Source organism: Rhipicephalus microplus, chromosome 6, assembly GCF_043290135.1.
Source record: "Rhipicephalus microplus isolate Deutch F79 chromosome 6, USDA_Rmic, whole genome shotgun sequence".
Taxonomy (NCBI): domain Eukaryota; kingdom Metazoa; phylum Arthropoda; class Arachnida; order Ixodida; family Ixodidae; genus Rhipicephalus; species Rhipicephalus microplus.
The window spans coordinates 188785044-188807325 of NC_134705.1; the positions used below are offsets into that span (position 1 = coordinate 188785044).

Consider the following 22282-nt stretch of genomic DNA (forward strand, 5'->3'; position numbering starts at 1 on the left):
CGCTGCAGTGATCACCCCGTGAGTGCGCTTTGTTTACATAGTGGTGCGTTGACTCCTCACATGTTGACTAGCGCGACTAACAACTGGTGCGACAACCATAAAACCATCGCGTCGTAACGAACCAACTTCAAGCTGCCTTCGCTTCATCCTGAAACCCTGCTCCGACGTCCGTAGCTACGCGGGTGCGTAAGAATGAACGACAGAAGAAATAATAGTAAAGAAAAGGCGGTGGCTTGAGAAGGAGGCTGGGGGGAGGGGGGGAGTGCTTATTGACCGGTGCCGCCGCCTAGCGCCCGCTCGAAAACCAGTCGAGGAACCCTGTGTGGTGGTTTTCGCGTAGCAAACAAACATGGACGACAACGCACGGCAGTCAGCGGAGTCTACGTCTACTTATCGGGTACACAGTGCGCTTCCCCGAGACTGAAACGTCCGCCCGAACGCACAAGGGACGTCCCAACGTCGCCGACGAATGTGGCCCGGTTTCCGTGGCGGTCAGCGTCGCTTAGGCCTAGCAGCGGGGCGAAATGGCCGCTGCTACGTTTACGCCGGAGTCGGACCGACGCAGTTTTCCGCTTTCATGAGGTGAGCTTCGACCCTTCTGGGCGTATAAAAGCACCGCGAGTCAGTCGCGAAACGTTCGCTTTGCATTTCAAAGTGACTGCGGCGTCGTAAACGTCCAGGCTGGGCCGCTTAACGCAGGCGGAACAACCTTCCTTCGGTGACGTGGTAGAAAGAAGAAAAAAAAAAAAAAAATCTCGAAACCTCAATCGATTTGGACTCGACCGTACGGATGTTGTGACTGAACACTTATTTTCTTTCCTTGCAAGTCGAAACTAGCGAACAAGCGCGTGGCCAGAACGCTCACATACGCCCGATTAAAGGTAGCGATCGGCAACGAGCCTCCATCGCAAACGACCCTTTGCCAAGGCTGGGTTGGTAGGCAGACGCCTCTAGCATCGTAATCAAATTGTAACTTTAAGCTTGATTACCGGTCGGATACGGCTTTCGATCTCGCGTAGCCTGCACTTTCATTGCAATCTCAGGATTTGTTCGCTTTCCGATTGGTAGCGATTAGCTTTTTCAGGTTCCCAGCGGCTTGCGATGTCGGCGAGGCCTGGCGAAACCCTTAATTAACGAAGGAAGTTGAGCGTATCGTCGCGATCGAGGCGAATCATTGGAGGCCCAGGAAAGGAAAGTGCGCGGCGGGCTCTTATTTTCGGCGTAGATTCATCGCGAACTGGCTGCCAGAACTTACAGCTTTCTCGTTGTCGCCGATTTACGGGCAGTGCGACTCTGGCTGTCGCGAAAGTTGGGGGCGGTCCGACTGTTTTCCTCTCAAGGCGTCACTGTTTTTTTTAAGGGTGCTTGTTGCAACAAAAAGTTTTGATTCGTCAGTTATTGGAAGCGCACCGTGAATAGTGGTTTGAGGAGTGCGGTAGCTTCTTGGGCAAGTGCCGTTGTTGATGGGTGACCTGGCTTTAATGTCGGAAGTCGCCACCGTTTTGAATGCCACACGACATTGAGGTCAGTTGCGTCGTTAGAGCTGTTGCCTCGCCGACAAGGCCTGAGCTGTCAGAATAAAAAAAGGGGAAACGAGCAGGCGAATTTCGATCGCGGTCCTTTGCAAAGGGCACCGGCTGAGCAAACAATGATACCGTGGAACAGTTGCTTTATGAACTCGCAATTCGATCTGTTGCGTCAGTACAGCAGGCGCACCGGTGCGACTTAGCTGACCACGACTGAGGCCACGTAATAATGTTGAAATGATCGTTTCGTTATGAACTAAACGCAATCGTTAGCGCATCATGGAAAATGTGCAGTAGTCTTGGCCCGCGTCGATCTTATGTAGTAATCCTTGTTCGCGGTTTCGTTTCTGGGCTCTAATAAGAGCGAAAACTCGGCACGTTGCACAATGAGTCGGTGAAAGTACGTTATTTATTTCTCGCGATTTCTCGAAACCACCGGTAGTTAGTATACAAAAACTGCGAAACTCACCTTGGCAAGCGAGGATTAGCAGACGACGCGTAGCCGTTGTGGTCACGTGGGTTCGCACGTTAGCTGACGTCATAGGGGAGGGGGGGGGTCGTACCGTTCATCGCCATAGACCTCTAAACAATGTCTAGGCACTATTAGTATGGTTAATAATGGCTTGCGTCGCTTTATTTTCAACACCTGTGAAAGTGCTTTTTTTTTTTTTGGCAGCACAGGAGACTTATTCTGTCACTGTAAATTTCAGGTATCACGGAGGTTGATTTGCATGCAGTGCACTCTCATAGTTAGTTAATTGCTCCAGCCTGTGGATCGGTGCTTGTGGTCCTATTTGCAGTGTTTACATCATCACAGAACCATTGAAAAAGAAAACATATTTTTGTATAATGCGTAATTAAACCTGCTTGCAGACTTCATTAAAATTTCACAGTTGTGTAGTGGACAGCTTACAAGTTCCGGACAAGTGTGCTTACAGTTAATTTAGAAATCGCGTGCAAGTAATTCCGCTAATCTGTTCCTTTTCGTAACAGGACAATAGAGTCGGAGTTCTTTCAACATCGGCATGCATTGAGCACTTCGTTTCGGAGTGCGAAGGCAGCAAGGGCAGGTGCAAAGTTGCCTTGAGAATGTTGTTGGGGCTATGTTATGTGGTTACGGTTGATTTCAGCCATTTTTGCTGCATTTCAACGAAACCGCGGCATTCTGATGACTTCCGTGAACAACTGGACTCTAGATGGATTGTTGACCTAGAACAACATGCAATCGCCCTGCCACAATAGACTGAGCATCGAACATTTTTGCCTTACAGCTGTTACTGAAATTTAACGGCCATTCTCCTGTGTTGATTCCGGGAAGTTGGTTTCACTGCTGTAAAGGCAAAAAATTCTTCCAGAGCCTTTCGTTGCTTCAGCCATTTCAACAGACTTATTGCTTATGCACATTCTGAATTTTGCTTTATCATTTCTCCAGAATCAGTGGATCAGTAAGTCCATAAGCGTTCTTTACACAGCTTCAGAATTGATGCATGCCAAAGGCATTGCAGCCGCCTGGTGCATCCGAGATGTCCTGCCTTTGGTGTCGGTAACGGGGTTCGCCATGCATTCCAGGAGCTTACAGGCAGGCACACTCAACATACACTGTCAAATTAGTCTGAATAGGCCGCTAATGCAATAACTTTTGTCTGCCAAACAAACTTGGCTTCTAATTCAGTGCTCATGCTCATTGAGGACCTGTGTATACTGTGCTGTGAGTTCCTGTACAATAACTACAAATTTCTCTGCTTTGATTAAAAGCTTTCAATAATGGCTGGTATGCTTTTTTGGGCGTCATTTATGATCTGTTTGCAGTTTTATACAATTAAAATGGTCCTCTTAATTGATTCCTCGTACAAGTGCTTAGCAGTGCAGGAGTATTAGCCCAGACTTCAATTCAAGTGCGTTTCAAGAAACAATGAACATTTAATCGCATTATATTTAGTGGGCTGATTCCAAAGGTGATTGTGTGCTAGAGGGAAGAGCACTTAAGCATTTTTTGGCTAATGGCGCAATTGTGTGCGAGAGTTGATTGTTGGCAGGGAAACATGTGTAGCGTGCAATCACGAAGCCTTTTTGAACACAACGGGTGTTAAATGCATTGAGGGTCATTGACTCTTTCATGGAAACCATTGACGACACATTGACAGCAATGTGGAAGTTGGACTTTTGAGAAATTGTGATTGGCGGTAATGGACGCATTTCTACCTGCCCTTCTCTCGACCTTCACGCAGGGAGCGGTGGGCATAGCGGATGGCGGCTCCGCAGCAGGGCAGAGGCGCCCCGCCGGGGAGTGCGGGGGCCCGTCCCGAAGTGGTGGTCCTCAACCCCTGCCTCACCTGCAAACTCTGCAAGGGATATCTGGTGGACGCCATGACACTCGTCAAGTGCCTGCACTCTTGTGAGTTTATACTGTGGGGTGGTGACACCAGAAAACTCTTCATCCTCTTCCTCATCGTCTGCTTTGTTCGAACACTTGTACCGATTCGTCTGGCGTGGGACGAAAAAACTTCGATGGTCAAGAGCACAAGTACAGAGAAAGGGAAAGAAAGTGAAATAAAAGAGAAAAAAAAGAATGAAGGAAACGTAGGAAAGAGACTGAAAAAAGAGCAAGCAAAGCCTTGTATATATTATAGTATAACGAAAAAAAAATATGAAAGGGAACTGATGGAGAAGAGGGTAAGGAGAAGGGCGAATCCGCCAGCTTCGCTTCTGAGTCTGTACGATTGAACTCTGGAGCAGGTAGCGTGAAAAGCAGACACAAGCGAGAAACAGAGAAACGAGATGAGTGCCAACTTCCAACCAAAGTTTATTCATGGAATCCACACTTTATATGGCGAAGATCGGAAAACTGCATTGTCGCCCAAGAACACCCCATCTCGATCACAGATTGTTTGTGAATGACAAAACAGTGCACCATCTCAAGCAGCCCTTACACTGTAAAGTACTCAAACACGTAGCGAAGCAGTTGCAAAAGACGGCAAGCTTGATATTACATAATTCGAGCCTTTGTCACGAAGAAAGCACGAGTGCAGTGTTAGCTGTTGGGAAAGCTAACCCTCTGAGGTGAAAGTTCAGTAAAGGCTGGCTCTCGTGTCTCGGTTTCTCGCTTGTGTCTGCATTTTCAGCTACCTACTCCATTATGCAATGGTTGAATCATCACTGTGGAAAAGTCTAAAGCAGCTGAGCTTTAGTCTTCGGGCTCATAGGGGATGTTCCTTTTGCGGAGTCACAGTTGCCTCACGTATAATGCCACATTAAGATGTAGCCGCACCTGTCATTATCTGCATCGCACCTGTCATGAACTTGCACAATGTCACTCCTTTGGTACCTGCGCTAAGCCATGCAGACCATCGGCATAGCCCAGAAAAAGCTTTGACAAGCCTAGCTTTGCACTGCTTCACCAAGTCGCTGTCTCTCCCATAGTATTGAAGTACTGGGAATTTTCTTCGCCTGTCACTGATTTCTATCTAAATTTTGGTTCTTCGAATAAAATAGAGGCAGTAAGCGCTGAAAAAGAACAACCTCCGATATTGGATACTCTCAAGTCACGTTTGACATAGGCAAGCTGATGTCATAAGAGACGTGGCAATGCAGTCATCTCATCTTGTGCATCAGTCAATCAATTCCTGCGACATCTACCGAGGAAACCTTTTCGTTTCGCACGATTGCTCTTTCTGTACACAATGCAAATGCAGCACATGCTGACGTGACTCAGGAAAGATGTTTTTTGAGTCAACCTTCCGCACCTGGCAGTAAGTGTTCTTCGTACAAGTTTATGCGTTAACGTATCTCACCGTGTGTCTTTGTGATGGAGTTTTTTTTTTTTTTGACCTTTTTGGGAAAGTAACCTTCTAGTTTATTTCTGTAGATGTGAGCATAGACTCAGCAGCCACATGCATCGAGTACAACAGAGGTGGGCTTTTAAACAATCTTGTTTAACATCATTTTAGTTCTTTGCAGTGTGCACAAACTAGAAAACGACATTATATCTTTTTACTGAGTTAACTAAAAAATTCAGTAAACATCCTTTGTTATGTCGTCAGTAAAATCTGCACGTTAGTCCAAGCTGGTATTATATATTCATTCTTTTATGTAATTTTCTGGAGATGAATAGTTTAGGATAACGATCTTTGTCAAGTAGCCCTTTGTATGTCAAACGAAAATTGCTAGTGTAAACCAGCTTGGAGCAATCGAGAATACCTCGCTGTTTCTTTGCTTTTTTTGGGACAGAATAGCAGCTTTTCAAGACGCAGCTCTGGCCTACAGTGGGTCATAATTAATGTGAAAGACTAGGCCAGGCCTGTATAGGAAATTACTTTGACCATAATTGGCCCTTCATTTGTTTGACAGTAAAAGATGAATTGTTTATTATGCAAGTAAAGGCCAAGCTTTATTATAGTTTCAAAAGAAAGCTTGAAACAAATGCAACACAAAACATAGCAAATGCTTATTCACTCTTCCACATATTGATTACTTTGGCCAATTTTGTTCAGTAAGAACCATTAGAAATTTTTGTCACTGTAAAGAAAACATGGGTGGTTGGTTTGTAAGATCACTGATTTTAGAATTTTACTAAGGCTAGAAATGGTTTCCAAGTTGAGCTTTTTACCTGATTAAGTTAAATAATTCATTCACTTAAATTCATGCGGAGGTCAGAGATTTTAGAACCTCTGGCTTCCCGAGAGCTCATACATCCAGGTTAGGAGCCATGAGCAAATGGCACTAAGGCAACGAAAATACGCCCTTGTTTGATGTTTAGACAGCTGTGTAAGAGGACGGGAGGCTCGCGTATGCGACGTTCACGTGCACGTACTTGGAGAAGAACCGTTTCGCTTTGACTGAATTCATTACAACTGCATAGTAGGCATTGTTGAAGCACTGTTTGACCAGTATTCAAGTACCTGCTAACTCTGCCGATTTGTCTGGGTCTCCCGATTTCTGACTTTTCCTCCGAATCGTAAGGGCACGGCCATAAATATTTCGTTGAGCAGCCACCCGAAACGAAAACAATTGCTACAGGGGCAAAAATTTTCGGGGCTTGAGGAACCAGAACACCTTGTCGTATGACCCTCCCCTGTACTCACTGATGTAAAAGGAGGGGAGGTTGTTGCATTTGTGTGAGGCCTTCGTTATTTAGGGCTGCCGTGCTATTGTTGCCTCGGTGAGGAACTTGCGATAACATCACACTGCAGTACACGCGGACTTGGCTTTGCCATCATGCATTGTTATGAGGTGAATTGAGTTCAGTGTGGGAAAAGGCTACTGCATTTAGCAAGTCATAGCGGATTTCGTTTCTGTGTGCTTGTGTAAATTACACGTGCACTTTAATTATGAGCGCTAATTTGCTCGCCGCCTTGTAAAAAGCCTTGTCCCATCATTCAGGGCCGTGTGTACGTGATGTTACTGCAGCCCTGCAATGAAAGAAACAAAGACGTTTTTGTTTTCCTTTCTTTTTCTCTCGAGCTTTATCAACAAACGCCAGTGAGAGCTGAAGGGTGCGCGTGGAAATCGTTACGAACATTGGGGCCCATTGCTCGGCTGTTGACATGGCCGTCGTTGTTTGTGTGCTTAGGTGTTGCATAGGTGACTTTTGTGTACCACACCTATTATTCGAACTTTTATAGCTCAGCATCGACTGCCAGGGCCTTGGATATGAGCTCATGACCGTTGCTGCCTGTAGCAGCTGAAAGTCGTGCTACTATGCATGCGGGAGAAACCCCCTGCGTGGAGATACAGTTAGAACAGAGCATTGGGCAGGGCAGTAGATGAGGGGAATAAAAAAAAAAGGAAGAAAGAAAGGAAAAAACAATCTACATTGCATGCATGTGCCAGGACTCCCTCTCCACAATCTCCTGTTTGGGCAAAGGCTCCTGAAACGTTTCAATGTTTTATTAATTTGCAGGCACTGCAATAACCATTTGGTGGTTTTAGCTGGATGGCACATGAAGTTAAGTCTCCAGCAAACGGCAGGCACATGGACATATAATACATATACTGGTTATACAATACGCTGGGCAGATACAAGCTTCCACGAACACGAAAGATGCAGTAAGAAACATATGTTTACGGCTGCACAAGCACGTACAGTAGAATGAATATACGATTCAACTTTTCTTTTTTTTCCCTGAATAATTTCGTATTCATTTATTAGTTTTTTTTGTGTGTGTGTGGTAACTTCAGGAGCTATGCCTTTAAAATAATATTCTCCGTTCATGAATTTGTCACTTTGTTCAGTCTGGTGTTTTAAATGACTCCATTTGCCTGTGTTTATTCATTACAAATACACAATATAGTTAATTCAGCTTGCTCAGTGCACCATGGTTATTGTGAAGAGAAGAAAATAGGCTAATGCCAATTTTTCGCTAAGTTCAATTTGCCCGTTTTTCTTGCGAACTTCTACCATCACTCTAACAAACTTTCGTTTCATCGACTCTTCTCCCACCCAGTTTGCAGGTCCTGCATTCTGAAGCACCTTGAAACTGGCCACGCCTGTCCCGTCTGTGATCTGCGGCTCTCCAAGATCAACATGGAGAGCCATCTCGTGTAAGCGCCTCAGTTCTTCAATACCATGAGAAGTTCGAGCAAGTTGCTGGCATAGCAAGAGTCGGGGGGGTGGGGGGTGTGAGCTTTTTCTCCCCCCTTACTTTTTAAATTTTGCGTGTGTACGCAGCAGACATTTATTGTACAGAACCTGAAGGAACCAGAAAAATGCATCCATCTATTAGGAGTTCTGTTTATAATGAGAGTTGAACAGGCTCGCAAAATTGAAGTACATAAACGAATTATGTTAAAAAGAGTTGTTCCATTTAAGTAGCAATTCTAATTAAGAGATTTCAGTTTACTGAGAGCCTCTTGGACGTGCGTGCGTGTGCGCGTGCATGTGTGTGTGTGTGTTGACCTACAAATGCATGCACAGACATGTCAAGCATTGTCCTGCCCCCTCTCCTGCCGTGTGCGTCATTTTTTAAACGTCAACATGTTTTTTTTTTCTGCTTGGCCGTTCCTGCGTACTCCTCCTTAATGTGCCTACCCCTCGTTTTCTTTCTTCAATTTGCAGAAAGGATGACACCTTACAGAATGTCGTATACAAGGCTGTGCCAGGACTTTATCAGAGTGAGTGCTGTGAAGTGGCTATTTGGCCTATATCCTTGAAAATGTGGTGCGATGTGTTAGTAGTGCGGCATTTGCTCCTGTAGAGCCACTCATTTGATGAATGAGCATTTGTTTGCGGGGGTTCCGGCAGGGGTCGAATTTGTGACTGCCTATCCGGACATAATTTTCCTATGCTGGAAGCAGTCTGTGAAGATTGCAGATGTTGCAAGTTCTTTGAACCTCGTGTGGGAAGGGCACGCGTGTTGAAGGACTTCGAGCACAACGAAGAAGAGAACGTTCGATGAAACGGAACATAGTCATTGACATGGATGCTCGGCTTTGCGTATTTTTCATTTGGCGCCTTTAGACGCCGAGACAGTGTTTTCCTACATCGAATTCGGTGCCGAAACCCAGCAGGTTCAAACAATTTACAATATCTGTGATCTTGTCGGGCTGCTCCCACAGCGGATACGAAAACAATAAGATAACCGCCAGGTAGAAGATTTTGGAGCCAGTTCGAGCTGACCGTTTCGAGGGCTGCAGCTTTGGGCAGAGGGCTTTGAATAAGTGCATCTATTTCCTCACAGTACAGTGCTTTTCGAAAGTGCGCTAGATAGATGTGATGTTCGTGCTCTTTCAACTGCACATACATCAAGGCACAATAAACATTAGAGATGTGCTTGAACTAGTTGGGTGCTTCTAATTGGAGACCCTGTCACTAAATTCCTTGCATCCTCTGCCCAGCAGTGGACAGCACTTTACCTATGTAAGAGATTCTTTAGAGAGGCTTTCATTTCAGTAAAACATATGGGAGTTGGTATGTGTCCACAATATAACTGTTTTAGCGCGCACAAAGTACAGAACAAAAAAAAAAAGACAGACGAGCGCTAACTCTCAACTAATTTATTTTTGAAGGTAGAAAACATGCAAGTACGCGGGAACCAGCATAGCGCATGTACTAGTCATGTGACAGGCAAACATGAAAAGGTACGGCCAAACAAAATTTTAAAAAATCTACTCCCTATTTGTTAGAGCCAGCGAAGGTTGACTAATGGATCAGCGAAGTGCCAAAATTTTGGCACTTCGCTGAAGTGCTGTCTCGGCAACAACAGCAATGTGCCAAGATGTCAGTTTCTTGTGGTTATCGCTTTATTGACCCGGCTTTTCCTCTAGAGTTAGTGTGTTCACTCTATGTGGAAAATAAAAAAGAGAAGCTAGTGGAGGCTGTATTTGGATCATTATACTCAACTTCCTGCTATTGCTGTATCATATTGAAAAATTCTAGTGGCTATGTGTTAACCTCTTGATGTATTATGGGCCCTCTAATGGACACTGCTGAAAAAAAAAAAAAGGACAGAGAAGGAGACCACTTATAAGTGCTAACGTATTGTATGTGTGTGTGTGTTTTCATGTTTGCATATATATTTTTTTTTTTCAGAGGAAATGAAGCGGCGACGAGACTTCTATGCCACCAAGGGCAGCAAGGGTGAGTTTTTGATGAACCTCACTATAATATACACCGCCCTTCATAGACATTTGTAACGCTCTGTAATTAGAAGGCAGCGCTGTTGTGTGCTTGCGAGTAGGGCTGCTGTAGAAGTTGCACTCCTTGTATTTCCTGGTGCAGTTGTATTTTGTCTGAGGCTTGTTAAAAGAAATTGCTGGTAGTGTTTGCAAGTAAAACTGGTTTAGCTTATGTCCAATCACGTGTCGTTTTCTGTGTGATTGTGCTTATGTTTTATTGTGCACTCAAATATCAAGCATAATGAGGCCCTTTATAACAAATTAATGGTTTCAAGTAATAGGAAGAATAGTCTTGTCATAAATACGGCGTTACAAATATATGCTTAGAACAAATTTTTAGATGTAGCGATTTTTTTGTCAGATGCGACTTCATTATAGTGAGGTTTATGTGACGCAGAAATCGAGTCGTGTAACATTTTGGTGGCTTTGGAGGGGAGAGAGAACTATTTTGTTTCAACGTCGCTATCTGCTTTGGCCTGGCTCTGTACTGCATTTATTTACTCAAACCTTATGCACCCCTTTCTTTCTCTGATGATAAATAAGTCCAAAAAATTGTCGGCACGATGCAAGCGGGATGCGCAATCAAAACCACGGTCGCAAATCGGTGACGGCCAACTGTCAGAAGGGCAGGCTCGTTGTCATTGCCATTGCAAAACAACAGAGGAAGGTGTATTTGGTCGTTAGTTTGCGCCGAGCGATGGGCTGGCTCATGCGTTGGATGGAACAAAGCTGCGGCTACTTGGAGAAAGTTTGTGCCATTAACCTGCCCTACGGCGCCCGCTGTGTGGCACGTACAAGCCAGTGCGTGCAGAGCCTAACGCAGGTTGCAGTGCTGAGGTAGCGGCAGGTTTATAATGCTATTTTGCTGATAAACCTGTCATTCGCACGTACGACCATCTCTCTCTCGCGTCTCTTTCTCAGCGGACCAAGCGTCGTTAAGTCCCGAACAAAAGGGCGAACTGGACAGCTCGAGCTCGGGTCGCATCATCTTCAGCCCTGACGAAGCAATCAGCCTCTCCTTGGAATACAAGCCCATGTAAGCAGCCATCTTGACCCTTTTCGGTGAAGGACATTGTATCTTGAAGGCGATATGCACTCGGGGCATTTTTACAACCGAACTGCATTAGTCTACAATTTGTCTGCCTTGTGTGGTTGTTGATGTCCTAATAGTAGTAGTAGTAGGAGTAGGAATAGTACAATCGAACCTTTTTGTAAGAGAGACTGATGTTACAGACATTTGGGAGACACTAGTACGCCTATATTAAAGTAGGGTTTGATAAGGAAATTCATACGTGGTTTCCTGCTTGTAAGAGACTCCTCATAGAGAGAAGAATCGGTGCCAGCCGCACCTGTGTTGTTATAGGGGTGATGAAGGTCAAGTGACAAGAGGGTGGGAGTGAATAATAAAATGAGTAAAACGAAGTGAGGCTGATAATGCTGATGATGCTGGCTTTGAGAATAAGCTGTCTTAGTCTACGCTCCCCTACACTTGCGCACTTACAGCTTCAATGTCATACGATATTCACTATGTGTTGAAGCTGGCTTACCATTTATTTTTCTTTCGAGAACCATTTTTTTTTTTTCAAGTTTTTCTTGGAACAGTTTTTTGCATTGTGTTAACGTGTGCTAAACTTATTTGCCAATGCTTTGCCGATAGGTTGACAATTTAATGTCGGGAAACTGTTTCACTTCTGTTGAATGCACCCGTGGGGACTGCCTGACCTTTCTGTTCAATCTTTTTCTGCACTTCCCAGTGTTGACGTTAAGGCGGAGCCCGAGGCATCTTCAGCCGGACCGAGCAGCCAAGCATTTAAGGTGTGTATGCATTCACCTGAAGCAAACTGCGTTAACTGCCATATTTGCCACTTCATAATGTGGCCGTGTTAACTGTAGTCTTATATTAGAAGGTTGTGGAGCTGCTGTCATCCTATTGTTATATTCACAAATATTTCGGAGCTTATTGGGAAGCCTGGTGCTGTGGAATGGGAATCGAATGGAGTCTACATCTCCGTAAAGAGACTGGGGAATGACAGGGCTTTATTACAGTCAGCATTATGTGGCTTTCCTCATTTGCGTCGTGTACAGTCTCTGGCTGAGTGTTAGGATATGGTTAAAGTGGCCTTTTAAACACTCTATGATGGCTTAGATGGAATCGAAATTGGAGAATTCAAGACGTAGTTCTGATCACTCGTTCTAAATTTATCCTATGCTAGTGCCCCTGCAGGCTCGTAACCTTCGAACTGCTCCCTGAAGTGGGCAAATAGATTTAGTGTAATAAGTGAGACTTAAGGTTAATTGAAGAGCCCAATTTGATTGTTCATCATAACAATGAAAAACAGGGAATGCATTGCATGATGTGAATTACCTTTTTTTTGTTAATTGAAAAGTGAAAACAACAATCCACCACCGACCATCTAGTGCGTATCGAGGTGCAGATCCGAGACGCTTTCGCCCACAAACAATGCTTCCTCTCTGTGTTCTTCGATATCGAGAAGGCTTACGACACAACATGGCGTTTTGGCATATTAAGAGACTTGTCTCACCTGGGTGTGCGCGGTAGAATGTTTTCCATAATCGAGAGTTACTTGTCCAATCGAACATTCCGTGTCCGTGTAGGCAGTGTTCTCTCCCAAACATTTGTCCAGGAGACGGGAGTACCGCAAGGTGGTGTACTTAGTTGTACACTTTTTATTATCAAAAGGAATTCCTTGCACCTGTCCATTCCCCGCAATATGTTCTATTGCACATATGTTGACGACGTTCAGCTTGGCTTCAAGTCATGCAACTTGGCAATATGTGAGCGGCAGGTTCAGTTAGGTTTAAACAAGGTCTCCAAATGGGCAGAGGAAAACGGATTTCGACTTAACCCACAAAAAAGCACGTGTGTCTTGTTCTCTCGAAAGAGAGGCATGCACTCGTAACCTGACATTCGACTGAACGGGCAAGGTCTGTCTGTCAAAGCCGAGCATAACTTCTTAGGCTTAATCTTGGACAACAAGTTGACCTTCGTGCCACACATGAAGTACTTAAAAACAATGTTTACAAGCCATGAATGTTATGAAAGTATTGTCACGTACTACGTGGGGTAGTGATAGGCAATGTCTCATGAACATGTATAGAAGCCTCATTTGCACCCGCTTAGATTATGGGGCCGTTGTTTATCAGTCTGCGACTCAAAGTGCTTTGAAGATGCTGGATTCCGTGCACCATTTGGGCATCCGCCTTTCTACGGGTGCTTTTCGCACCAGCCCTGTAGAAAGCCTTTACGTTGAGTCAAATGAAAGGTCGCTTCATCTACAAAGAACTTACATGTCCTTTGTATATTTTCTTAATGTGAAAGCAGACAAGAAGCACCCCTCATACTCTACTATTACCGTATATACTCGTGTAAGGGCCGCACTTTTTTTTCGAAAATTTTGCTAGGTGCGGCCCTTACACGAATCAGGCCGATTTAGTACAGGCAGTACAGGCCAAAGGTCTGTACTGTTTATGCAACAGTAGCAGAGTGCAAGAGTCACAAATGACATGCCAGAAATGTTTTTATTCGGATTCCATTTCGCTGTCCTCGTTCTCGGAGGAGCTCGCCTCGGCGTCCGCGTCTTCCCAGAGACGGTCATCTTCGGTGCCGTTCATGGAGTTCGAAATTCCCGTTACCTTGAAGCTTTTAGCAACTACTTCTACTGACATGGCACGCCACGCATTCAAAATCCATTCACACACCTGTTGGAGCGACGCCCGCTTCAGCCGTCCTGTAGGGGTCTTCTCGTGGACGCCTCCAGCCATCCATTCAGAGTAACATCGGCGAAATTCCACTTTGAATGGTCTGTTGACGCATACGTCGAGCGGCTGCAGCACACTCGTCAGGCCACCGGGAATGACGGCCAAGTCCGTACGAGTTGCGGCAACTCGGTTCTTGACGCGGTCGGTCAAGTGGCCCCTAAAGCTGTCCAAAACAAGGAGGGCTTTCCGTTGTAACAGCCCTCCAGGTCTGTTTGCCCAGACGGTCTTAATCCAGTCAACGACCAGTTCCTCGGACATCCAGCCCTTCTCTTGCGCACGTACGACGATTCCCTGAGGGAACTTCTCTTTTGGGAGAGTCTTCCTTTTAAATACGACGTACGGCGGAAGCCTCCTGCCGTCTGCCGTGATGCACAACATCACAGTGCACCTTTGGCGTTCTGCACCAGTCGTGCGCACAGACACACTTTTCGCACCTTTTAAATCCACTGTGGTGCTTTCCGGTGCATCGAACCACACAGGTGTCTGGTCCGCATTCCCAATTTGGGACAGGTCGTATTCATGCTCCCTCCTGAGAGCATTCACGAAGCGATGAAACTTAATGACGTGGTCTTCGTACTCGCGCGGCAGTTTTTGGCAAATCGTCGTTCGGCGCCGAATAGAAAGCTGGTTACGGTTCATAAACCGCGTAGCCCAGCCCCGACTTGCCTTGAATTGTGCCGGGGGTATTTCCATGTGGCGAGCGATGCTGAGGGCTTTGACGCGTATCATGTCAGTCGATACGGCGTAGCCGTCCCTTCGTGTGTCGACGACGTAGTTGACGAGCTCGCTTTCGAGTTGCGGGTACTTGCACTTTTTCCCGCGAAACGCCTTTCGGCTCCTGTTAGTAGCGGCGAGGGCATCTTTCTGATTCATCCAGTAACGCACGCGCTTCTCATCGACGTCGTACTTTCGTCCAGCTTCCCGCTTCCCGTGCTCCTCGGCATAGTCAATCACTTGCAGCTTAAATGCTGCAGTGAATGATCTCAGATGCCGGCCCATCGTCCGTCACGTGCGCTGGCTTCTGCAGGGTTCACTACAACCAACAAAGTGACACCGACGACACCGATCTGAAGTCGCGCTGCCAACGTATCGACACGATGCTAGGAACGATGCCAACAAAGAGGCCGCACAAGGCAAATATGGCGGCGCGCTGTCAACAGCGTGGTCGGCGCGTCGGCGGAAGTAGAATAAAAGCGGAAAAGCGTGCAGCGCCATCTGGCTGTAAATGAACTAACTACACTTTTCTGGCGGGACATTTTGAACTTTTGTTTTTTTTTTTTCGAAATATCCGCTTTCAAAGTTGGGGTGCGGCCCTTACACGAGGGCGGCCCTTACACGAGTATATACGGTAATGATTTGTCGAGCTCCATTTTGTTTCAAAACCGGCCTTCGATGAGGCAGCCCTTCTCAGTACGCCTGAAGGGTCTAGCTGAAGAAACTGGAGTGTCACTTGAACACAGTTTAATGGCTTCTGTAGCATACCCGCCACCGTGGCAGTGGCAGACTATAGACTGCGATGTGTCTTTTCTAGAAGTTACAAAACATGCGCCTATTGCCCATATCCGAACATACTTCCTGGAACTTCAACACAAATACACACGTCCTGGGTTCTTTACAGATGCTTCTAAGTCTAACTCCTCTGTGTCCTACGCTGCTGTCGGCCCATCCTTTTCGGATACTGGCCCTCTACATCCAGGCACAAGTATCTTCACAGCGGAAGCTTACGCGATACTTGTTGCTGCTGAACACATCAAACAACTACAAATACAAAAGCAGTAATTTATACGAACTCCCTCAATGTGGTAACGGCTCTGCACAATCTTAAAAAACAAAAAAAAAACCCTGTCCTCGTCTCACTTTACTCCACTTTATGCACACTCTACACACTCAACAACATGTAGTGTGCTGGGTGCCAGGGCACCGTGAGATCCAAGGCAACGTGATGGCGGATCAGCTTGCTGCATCCGTCCACGAAAGCACTGCCACTACAACCATATCAATCCCAGCCCTTGATCTTAAGCCGTTTCTCAAACGAAAGCTCAGGGACTACTGGCAGAGCAAGTGGGATAGACACACACAAAACAAACTACACGTCATTAGGCCACACCTTGGCCATTGGCCGCTTGTATCAAAATTACGTCACACAGAGGTAACACTAACGAGGTTCAGGATAAGACACACATACACGACACACTCACATCTTTTGTCCGGTGGCGATCCACCATTGTGTGACAGATGCGGTGAAGCACTAACAGTTCTCAAATTTTAATCCAGTGCAAACAACTAGACACTCTAAGAAAACAACACTTTTCATGACTCTACCGACAACATGTACCTTTACACCCTGCAATGTTCGTCGGTAGGGAACCACTGTTCACTCATAAATCAATGCTAGCTTTTTTAAGGGGAGACGCGGGTCGAAAAGTCGCGTTTTTTTTTCCAAATTTCACCTTTTCTGTTTTTTGTTGCTTTATCATCTTTATACATTATATTTTGACATCTGAAAATATCACAGCGAAATAAGCATCAGAAGTCAGTGAAAAACGCGTCTGAGTGAGCGGCAGTGACGCGCGGCATCACGAAATTTACACAAAACGGGCTGCTGTTCGCGTGCTCGCGGGGCCGCGAAGAGAGCTGTCCGCCATATTGCGGCCGCTGGCTCGTGTAGAGTTGTCCTTACTCTCCACGATCCCGGTTCTTGAAGTCTCGTACGTTCACGAAAAATCTAAAAAAAAGCAACAAAAACAGTCTTTTCCCGCCGTTTCAAACCGCGCGCCACTAACGCAGGGCCGCCATTGGCTGACAGCACCCGTGTTTTCTTGCCGTAGTTCGCTTCACTGTTTTCCGGAGTTATTTTTCGCTGTTTTCGTGCCATGGCAAGCCCGAAAAAGGCCGTTGCCGACCATCGGAAATGCAGAAGTAAGAACAAGTTCAGAGGGAAGCGGCGGAGGACGTACAAGAAAGCCACCGCCAACGAAAATGTCCGCGACGGGCCAGCGGCCGGTAGGCCTAACATCGACCACGGCAACGTCGACCATGGCAACTGCGACGACGAGATCAACGCTGCAGTGAATTTTGTGAGTGCATCGCAGAAAAAGATCGCGTTATTCGAAAACGACGTCAGGCCGAATGCCGATCGTGCCGAAAGCGTAGTGCTGTGCGAGTTGGGTGCATTGACGGCCGTCGTCGCAGGCGCGGCATGCCCCGTTTGTCACGAGAGTAAACTCGCAGTTCGGGCACCGAATAAAAAGCGGAAAGGCCTTTCGGCGTTTCTGGAGCTACACTGCGAGAATGCGGAGTGCTCGGAGAGCATCCTTTCGTCCGCGTACTCGTCGAAGCGGGTCGCGTCAGATGGCGGCCGCGGTGCAAGCAGAAGCTACGACAGCGGGAGTTCGCGTGACGCCTTTGCCGTGAACCTGAAAGTGGTGCTTGCAGCGCGTGCCGTCGGTATCGGGCATGAGCAACTTTCACGATTTTGTGCAGTAGTTGGATTGCCAAACCCTATGCACCATAAGACCTTCCATGCTATCGGCAAAAAGATTCACAGTGCGGCAGTGAAGGCTGTCTGTGAAAACATGCAAAGGGCACGCAGCGTCACCAAAGAGGTGGCTGGTAACAGTGACGTGCCAGTCATGTTTGACGGCACATGGCAAAAAAGAGGCCACAAAAGCCACAATGGTGTGGGAACTGTAGTGTCCTTGGACACTGGTTTGTGCCTGGACTATGAAGTGCTTTCCAACTTCTGCCTGGCGTGCAGTTTGCATAACGACATGGGAGGCGATGAAGAAACATGGCAGGCGTTTCATCATCCCGTTTGTGAGAAGAATTGCGACTGTTCTTCGCATGCCATGGAGGCCGAAGCTGCAGTGCGCATTTGGCAGAGGACTGTGGACTATGAGACACCCCTGCGGTTCACCATCTTCCTAAGCGATGGAGACAGCAAGGCCTACAACGGGGTCTGTGATGCCAACGTGTACCCTGACACTCCAATTGAAAAAGAGGAGTGCACCAACCACGTGGCGAAACGTCTGGGCACCGGCCTGCGGAAGCTGCCAACGCCACTTCCACGAGGGGAGAAGCTGAAGGAGACCACCATCCAGAAGCTTCAAACTTACTTTCAGGTGGCCATTGTGAACAATCGGGGAAATGTCCACAAGATGTACACTGCCATATGGGCCTCATGTTTGCACTCGTGCTCAACAGACGGTGCTGGAAGTCACAAGTTCTGTCCTGCAGGCCCAGACTCGTGGTGCAAGCACCGACGTGCTGAGGCGCAGGGCCAGCCTGCACCGTGCCACACCCCCCTCCTGACCAAGGCCCAGGGTTTGGCAGTCCTCCCAATCTACAAGCGTCTCACAGATGCGAAGCTGCTTGCCCGGTGCCTCCACGGCAAGACACAGAACGCGGCCGAGTCCCTGAACAGCAAAATATGGCTGCTGTGTCCAAAGACCCGGTTTGCTTCCCGGACTGCTGTGGAAACAGCCACAGCCATTGCAGTCCTGTGGTTCAACCGGGGCCACGCGAGCTTTGAAAAGGTGCTGGAAGAGCTTGGGGTGCTTCCTTCGGAGGCCCTGGTTACCCTCAGCGACCGCCGAGACAGCATGCGCATGCACAAGATGAATGTGCGTCAGACCGCTGAGGCGAGGGCACACCGTCGCAGTGCAGCCAAGAGGGCCCGGGTGGAAGAGTCCTGCCGCACCAGCCGGGAAGGGAAAACCTACGGTGCTGGAGAGTTTTAGACAACTGATATTCCCTCTGGACATGTGTGTATGTGTTCAGCACAAGTTTCGTGCTACTGCGTTTTTCATTTTTGTAAATACAGACTTTCAAACTTTCAAACGCGTTTTTCTCATTTCGCAATTTTGGCCAATTTGCATTTTTTGCGGGAAGTGTTTCGGGCACTTAGAATGGTCATACGACGACGAAATTTGGCACACACATTGAGGAGAGTGCGTAGGGTGCCGATATCTACTTGAATCAGCACAACCTATCAGCTGTAAATATCTATTAATAAATTTAATGGTGGTCGAGTGGAAAAAAAAGGGTACTTTGCTACACAGATGTTTTTTTCATAGTTTCAAAGTTGGAGCACAATTTCTAGCTAGATATCGGCACTCTATGGCTAATAGGGAGCAAAAGGAGCCATTGAACAACTCTCTGCATGAACATTTAGTATGCGCGAAAGTTCCCGGAAAACTTATCAAGTTTCACCATTACTTGAAACACAACTCCCAAACTATTGCACTTATGTAAAAACTGATTACAGATTTGGAATCAGGAGGAAAAACTGCATCAGTGGTCCAATTTCTGAAGCTCTAAGTTGAATAACAAAAAAAAAGTGCTTTCGAGGAGCGTCTCCCCTTAAGAGTTGTTCGCTTTTATTGTGTTATATACCCAGGCAATGCGAAGCGCGACCTCATAAGAGAGGTCGCTGCTGCAGTGACTACATTTAAAAGCACTTGCCTCGCAGCCCTTGTACACAAGTGCGATGATGAGGCACTTGTGCTAGTTCCAAATATTTTTACACGTCTTTATTATCAAAACCTTTGTCACCCTTTTTTACTATGCATACCACGCCACTGTCATGATTTTAATACTTATGTTTTTACCCGCATTATTGCAAAGAATTTTAAGGCCCCTATACAGCCACGCAACATCATTGTCCACATCTCTACTCATTGAAATGGCGCTCTTTGGCCATCAATTGGCCCTTGCGCCATAAAGCGCCACACATCATCATGAAAACAACAATGTAAATGGAAAGATACTTGGTTGAGAACAATTTTCGCCTATGGCCGCTGGTCTTTTTCTTTCATTTCTCTCTGCTTTGTCATTTTGCATTTCAGTTAGAGGAACTAAGTACATTATTTCATGCTTTCCGTTGTTTTCTCTTTTATTTGTCAATTTCGTGTAATGCAAAAACTACAAGAGAGTGGGGCATATGATTTTTGTTGATTTCTCTACGAGTGTTGTGACTGCAGTTTTTAATTCTATTGTGAAACACAGCATTCACATGTGTTAATTGACAGATCAGGTTATAATGCCATCTTTTGATGAACTGCACTAATTGGAATATGCCCCCCCCCCCCTTTTTTTTTCATTAACTCAGGAACCCACAAAACGCTACCTCAATTGCCCGGCCGCTGTGACGATTGCCTTGCTTCAGAAGTTCCTCCGAATGAAATACAGCATCAGCGCGAGATACAAGGTATGCTTGAGTGATTCTTCTCTCGAACCATTGTGAATGCGTACAGTCAGTGTCAGAAGTTTAGAAGCTTAGAGACCACTAAGTCTGAAGTAAACTTTGAATTTATTAATTTGTTACCTTACTCAATCGGACTGCAGAGTCTAGGCTAGCATGTTTTTGAACAGGCCAGAAATCTAAATTTAAGGCTGCCTGGCGGAGCGCCAAGAATACTCAGCATTTTCTTTCATCTCCTGTTGCCTAAACCTTTGGCACTGACTGTACATTCGTTTAAGTCCAACATACACCTGCTGTTTTTGTTCACATTTGTGTGTGTAGTTCCTGGTTAGCTGCTATTTGCTCCTCTGAAATCCTTTCGAGGAAGAATATGAACGTCAAATATGAAACATGCCGACATGTTCATTGTTACTCGAAGAGCATTTAGCGCAGCATGATAGTGTTCCAGACTTGCGGTTCCATGTTTCGCCAGCTGACGACCAGGATTTGAGTTCTGGTAGCTGTTTTTTGTTCTTTTCTCGCTTTTCAGGATGCTTTGAGATCACACTCTGGATCGCAGTCAAGACTATTCGTAAATAAAGTTGATGTCAATATGTCATATGCGACGATGAGCAGCCACAAACAGTTACTTCGATATGTCTTCTAAGTTGAAGTAAACTACTGGCCAGAATGTTCACACAGTACACTATCTGTAATGGATGTATGGATGCAACTTTATTGGACACCCGGCAAGGCCTCACGTGACCCTTGCTTTGGTCTCCCATGGGGAAACGTCGAGGCCTTGTCTCAAGGCCGCCTCGCTATCTTGCTGGACTGCCCACGTTATAGCGATTATGTCTGGCCACAGGGCACCTGTACGAAAGGAAAAGAAGAAGCCAAAGTGTGATTAAAAAAAGAACAATGCAATCCACCCCACCCACCAGCACACTACGCGTGCGCTGCATTTGTTGTGTTAAAGCCAGTTATCCAGCCGTCACTGAACCACGGTACCTGCGTGATGTGGCATTGTGTCTGCGAGGTTGTAAGTTGCGGTCGCCCACTTGCTCCTATGCCTCCTGCATAGTTCGCCTGTTTCTAGTTCATAGTTAATGGCCCACTTTAATCTACGACTACTGCATAGTTTGGTGAGGAGGGTGGGAACAAGTTTCAGTGGTCATTGACCCCACATTAAATATCCCCACTGTGCGCTGCAGCACTTAAAGGGGCCCTGAAACACTTTTTCAAGTAACCATGAAATGGATTCACTAAAAGAGCTTATTGCCTCGCAAATTCAACGCCGCAAAATTTTAAGAATTCGTCCAGTACGAGCGGAGCTACAAAGATCTGTCGCACGCTGCAATCGCGTTTTCTCTTCTCTCGTCCTGACGAAAGCGCTGCAAGGTAAGCAGGGAAGGGCGGCATGAGCAAAAAAGTATGTCATGTGCGCCTCGTGACCTTAAGCTTTTTTTTTTCCTACAAATACGCGGCTTTTTGAGTGTGATCGTGTGCGCACGCGTGGACGAGTCACGGCCTTTCGCTGCGATCTGTGCAACCACCAAGTGCACCATGTTCAAATCAGCCAATGGCTGATAGAAGGCCTTTTACGGGTGATTTTCGAGCATCTTCCGTCATTTGACGAGAGAAGAGAAAGCAATTTTCATCTGACTGAAAATTTATTGGGAATTCCAGGCCTAGCGCTGTGCTTGCGTGTTTTTGGGAGCTTCTACTGCCGATCCGCAGTGTTTTTTCTGACCATGCTCAAAAAGTCTTGCAGGGCCCCTTTAATGTCTGGCTTGCAAGCTCGCAGGAAGCTTGTCTGCAAAACGATCAAGCAGTGTGGCAGAGCCCCTTTAATGTGAAGGTCACGCTCTAACAGACTCATTGCTGTCTTTTTGCAGGTGGACATACTTTACATGGACGATGTTCTCTGGAGTCACTACATGCTTATGGACGTTGCCTACATCTATTCTTGGAAAAGGGTATGTGGCACTGTGAATTGAGGGGTCTTTTAGTATTGGAAAAAGTGTTAATGCTTCAGGCTTGCTTTGTCAGGTATGGCTTTATTGTAACGTGGTTAAACGGAGAGCATGCCCCGCCACGCTGGTCTAATGGCTAATGTACTCGGGTGCTGACTCGCAGGTCGTGGGATCGAATCCCAGCTGCGGTGGCTGCATTTTAGATG

General features: G+C 46.4%; 1 protein-coding gene across 2 annotated transcripts in view; it reads left to right on the plus strand.

The window, feature by feature from the left end:
- The first annotated feature begins 300 nt into the window (after positions 1 to 300).
- The window catches only part of LOC119166980 (uncharacterized), a 38086-nt gene continuing 16104 nt past the window's right edge, over positions 301 to 22282 (plus strand). For both annotated transcript variants that reach the window (XM_037418380.2, XM_037418381.2), the window contains exons 1-9: positions 301 to 582; positions 3755 to 3921; positions 7970 to 8066; positions 8581 to 8636; positions 10054 to 10101; positions 11061 to 11175; positions 11894 to 11954; positions 20029 to 20127; positions 21999 to 22079. In XM_037418380.2, the coding sequence (XP_037274277.2) occupies positions 3774 to 3921; positions 7970 to 8066; positions 8581 to 8636; positions 10054 to 10101; positions 11061 to 11175; positions 11894 to 11954; positions 20029 to 20127; positions 21999 to 22079 (705 nt within the window). In that variant the 5' untranslated portion in view covers positions 301 to 582; positions 3755 to 3773. The remainder of the gene's footprint in view (positions 583 to 3754; positions 3922 to 7969; positions 8067 to 8580; positions 8637 to 10053; positions 10102 to 11060; positions 11176 to 11893; positions 11955 to 20028; positions 20128 to 21998; positions 22080 to 22282) is intronic.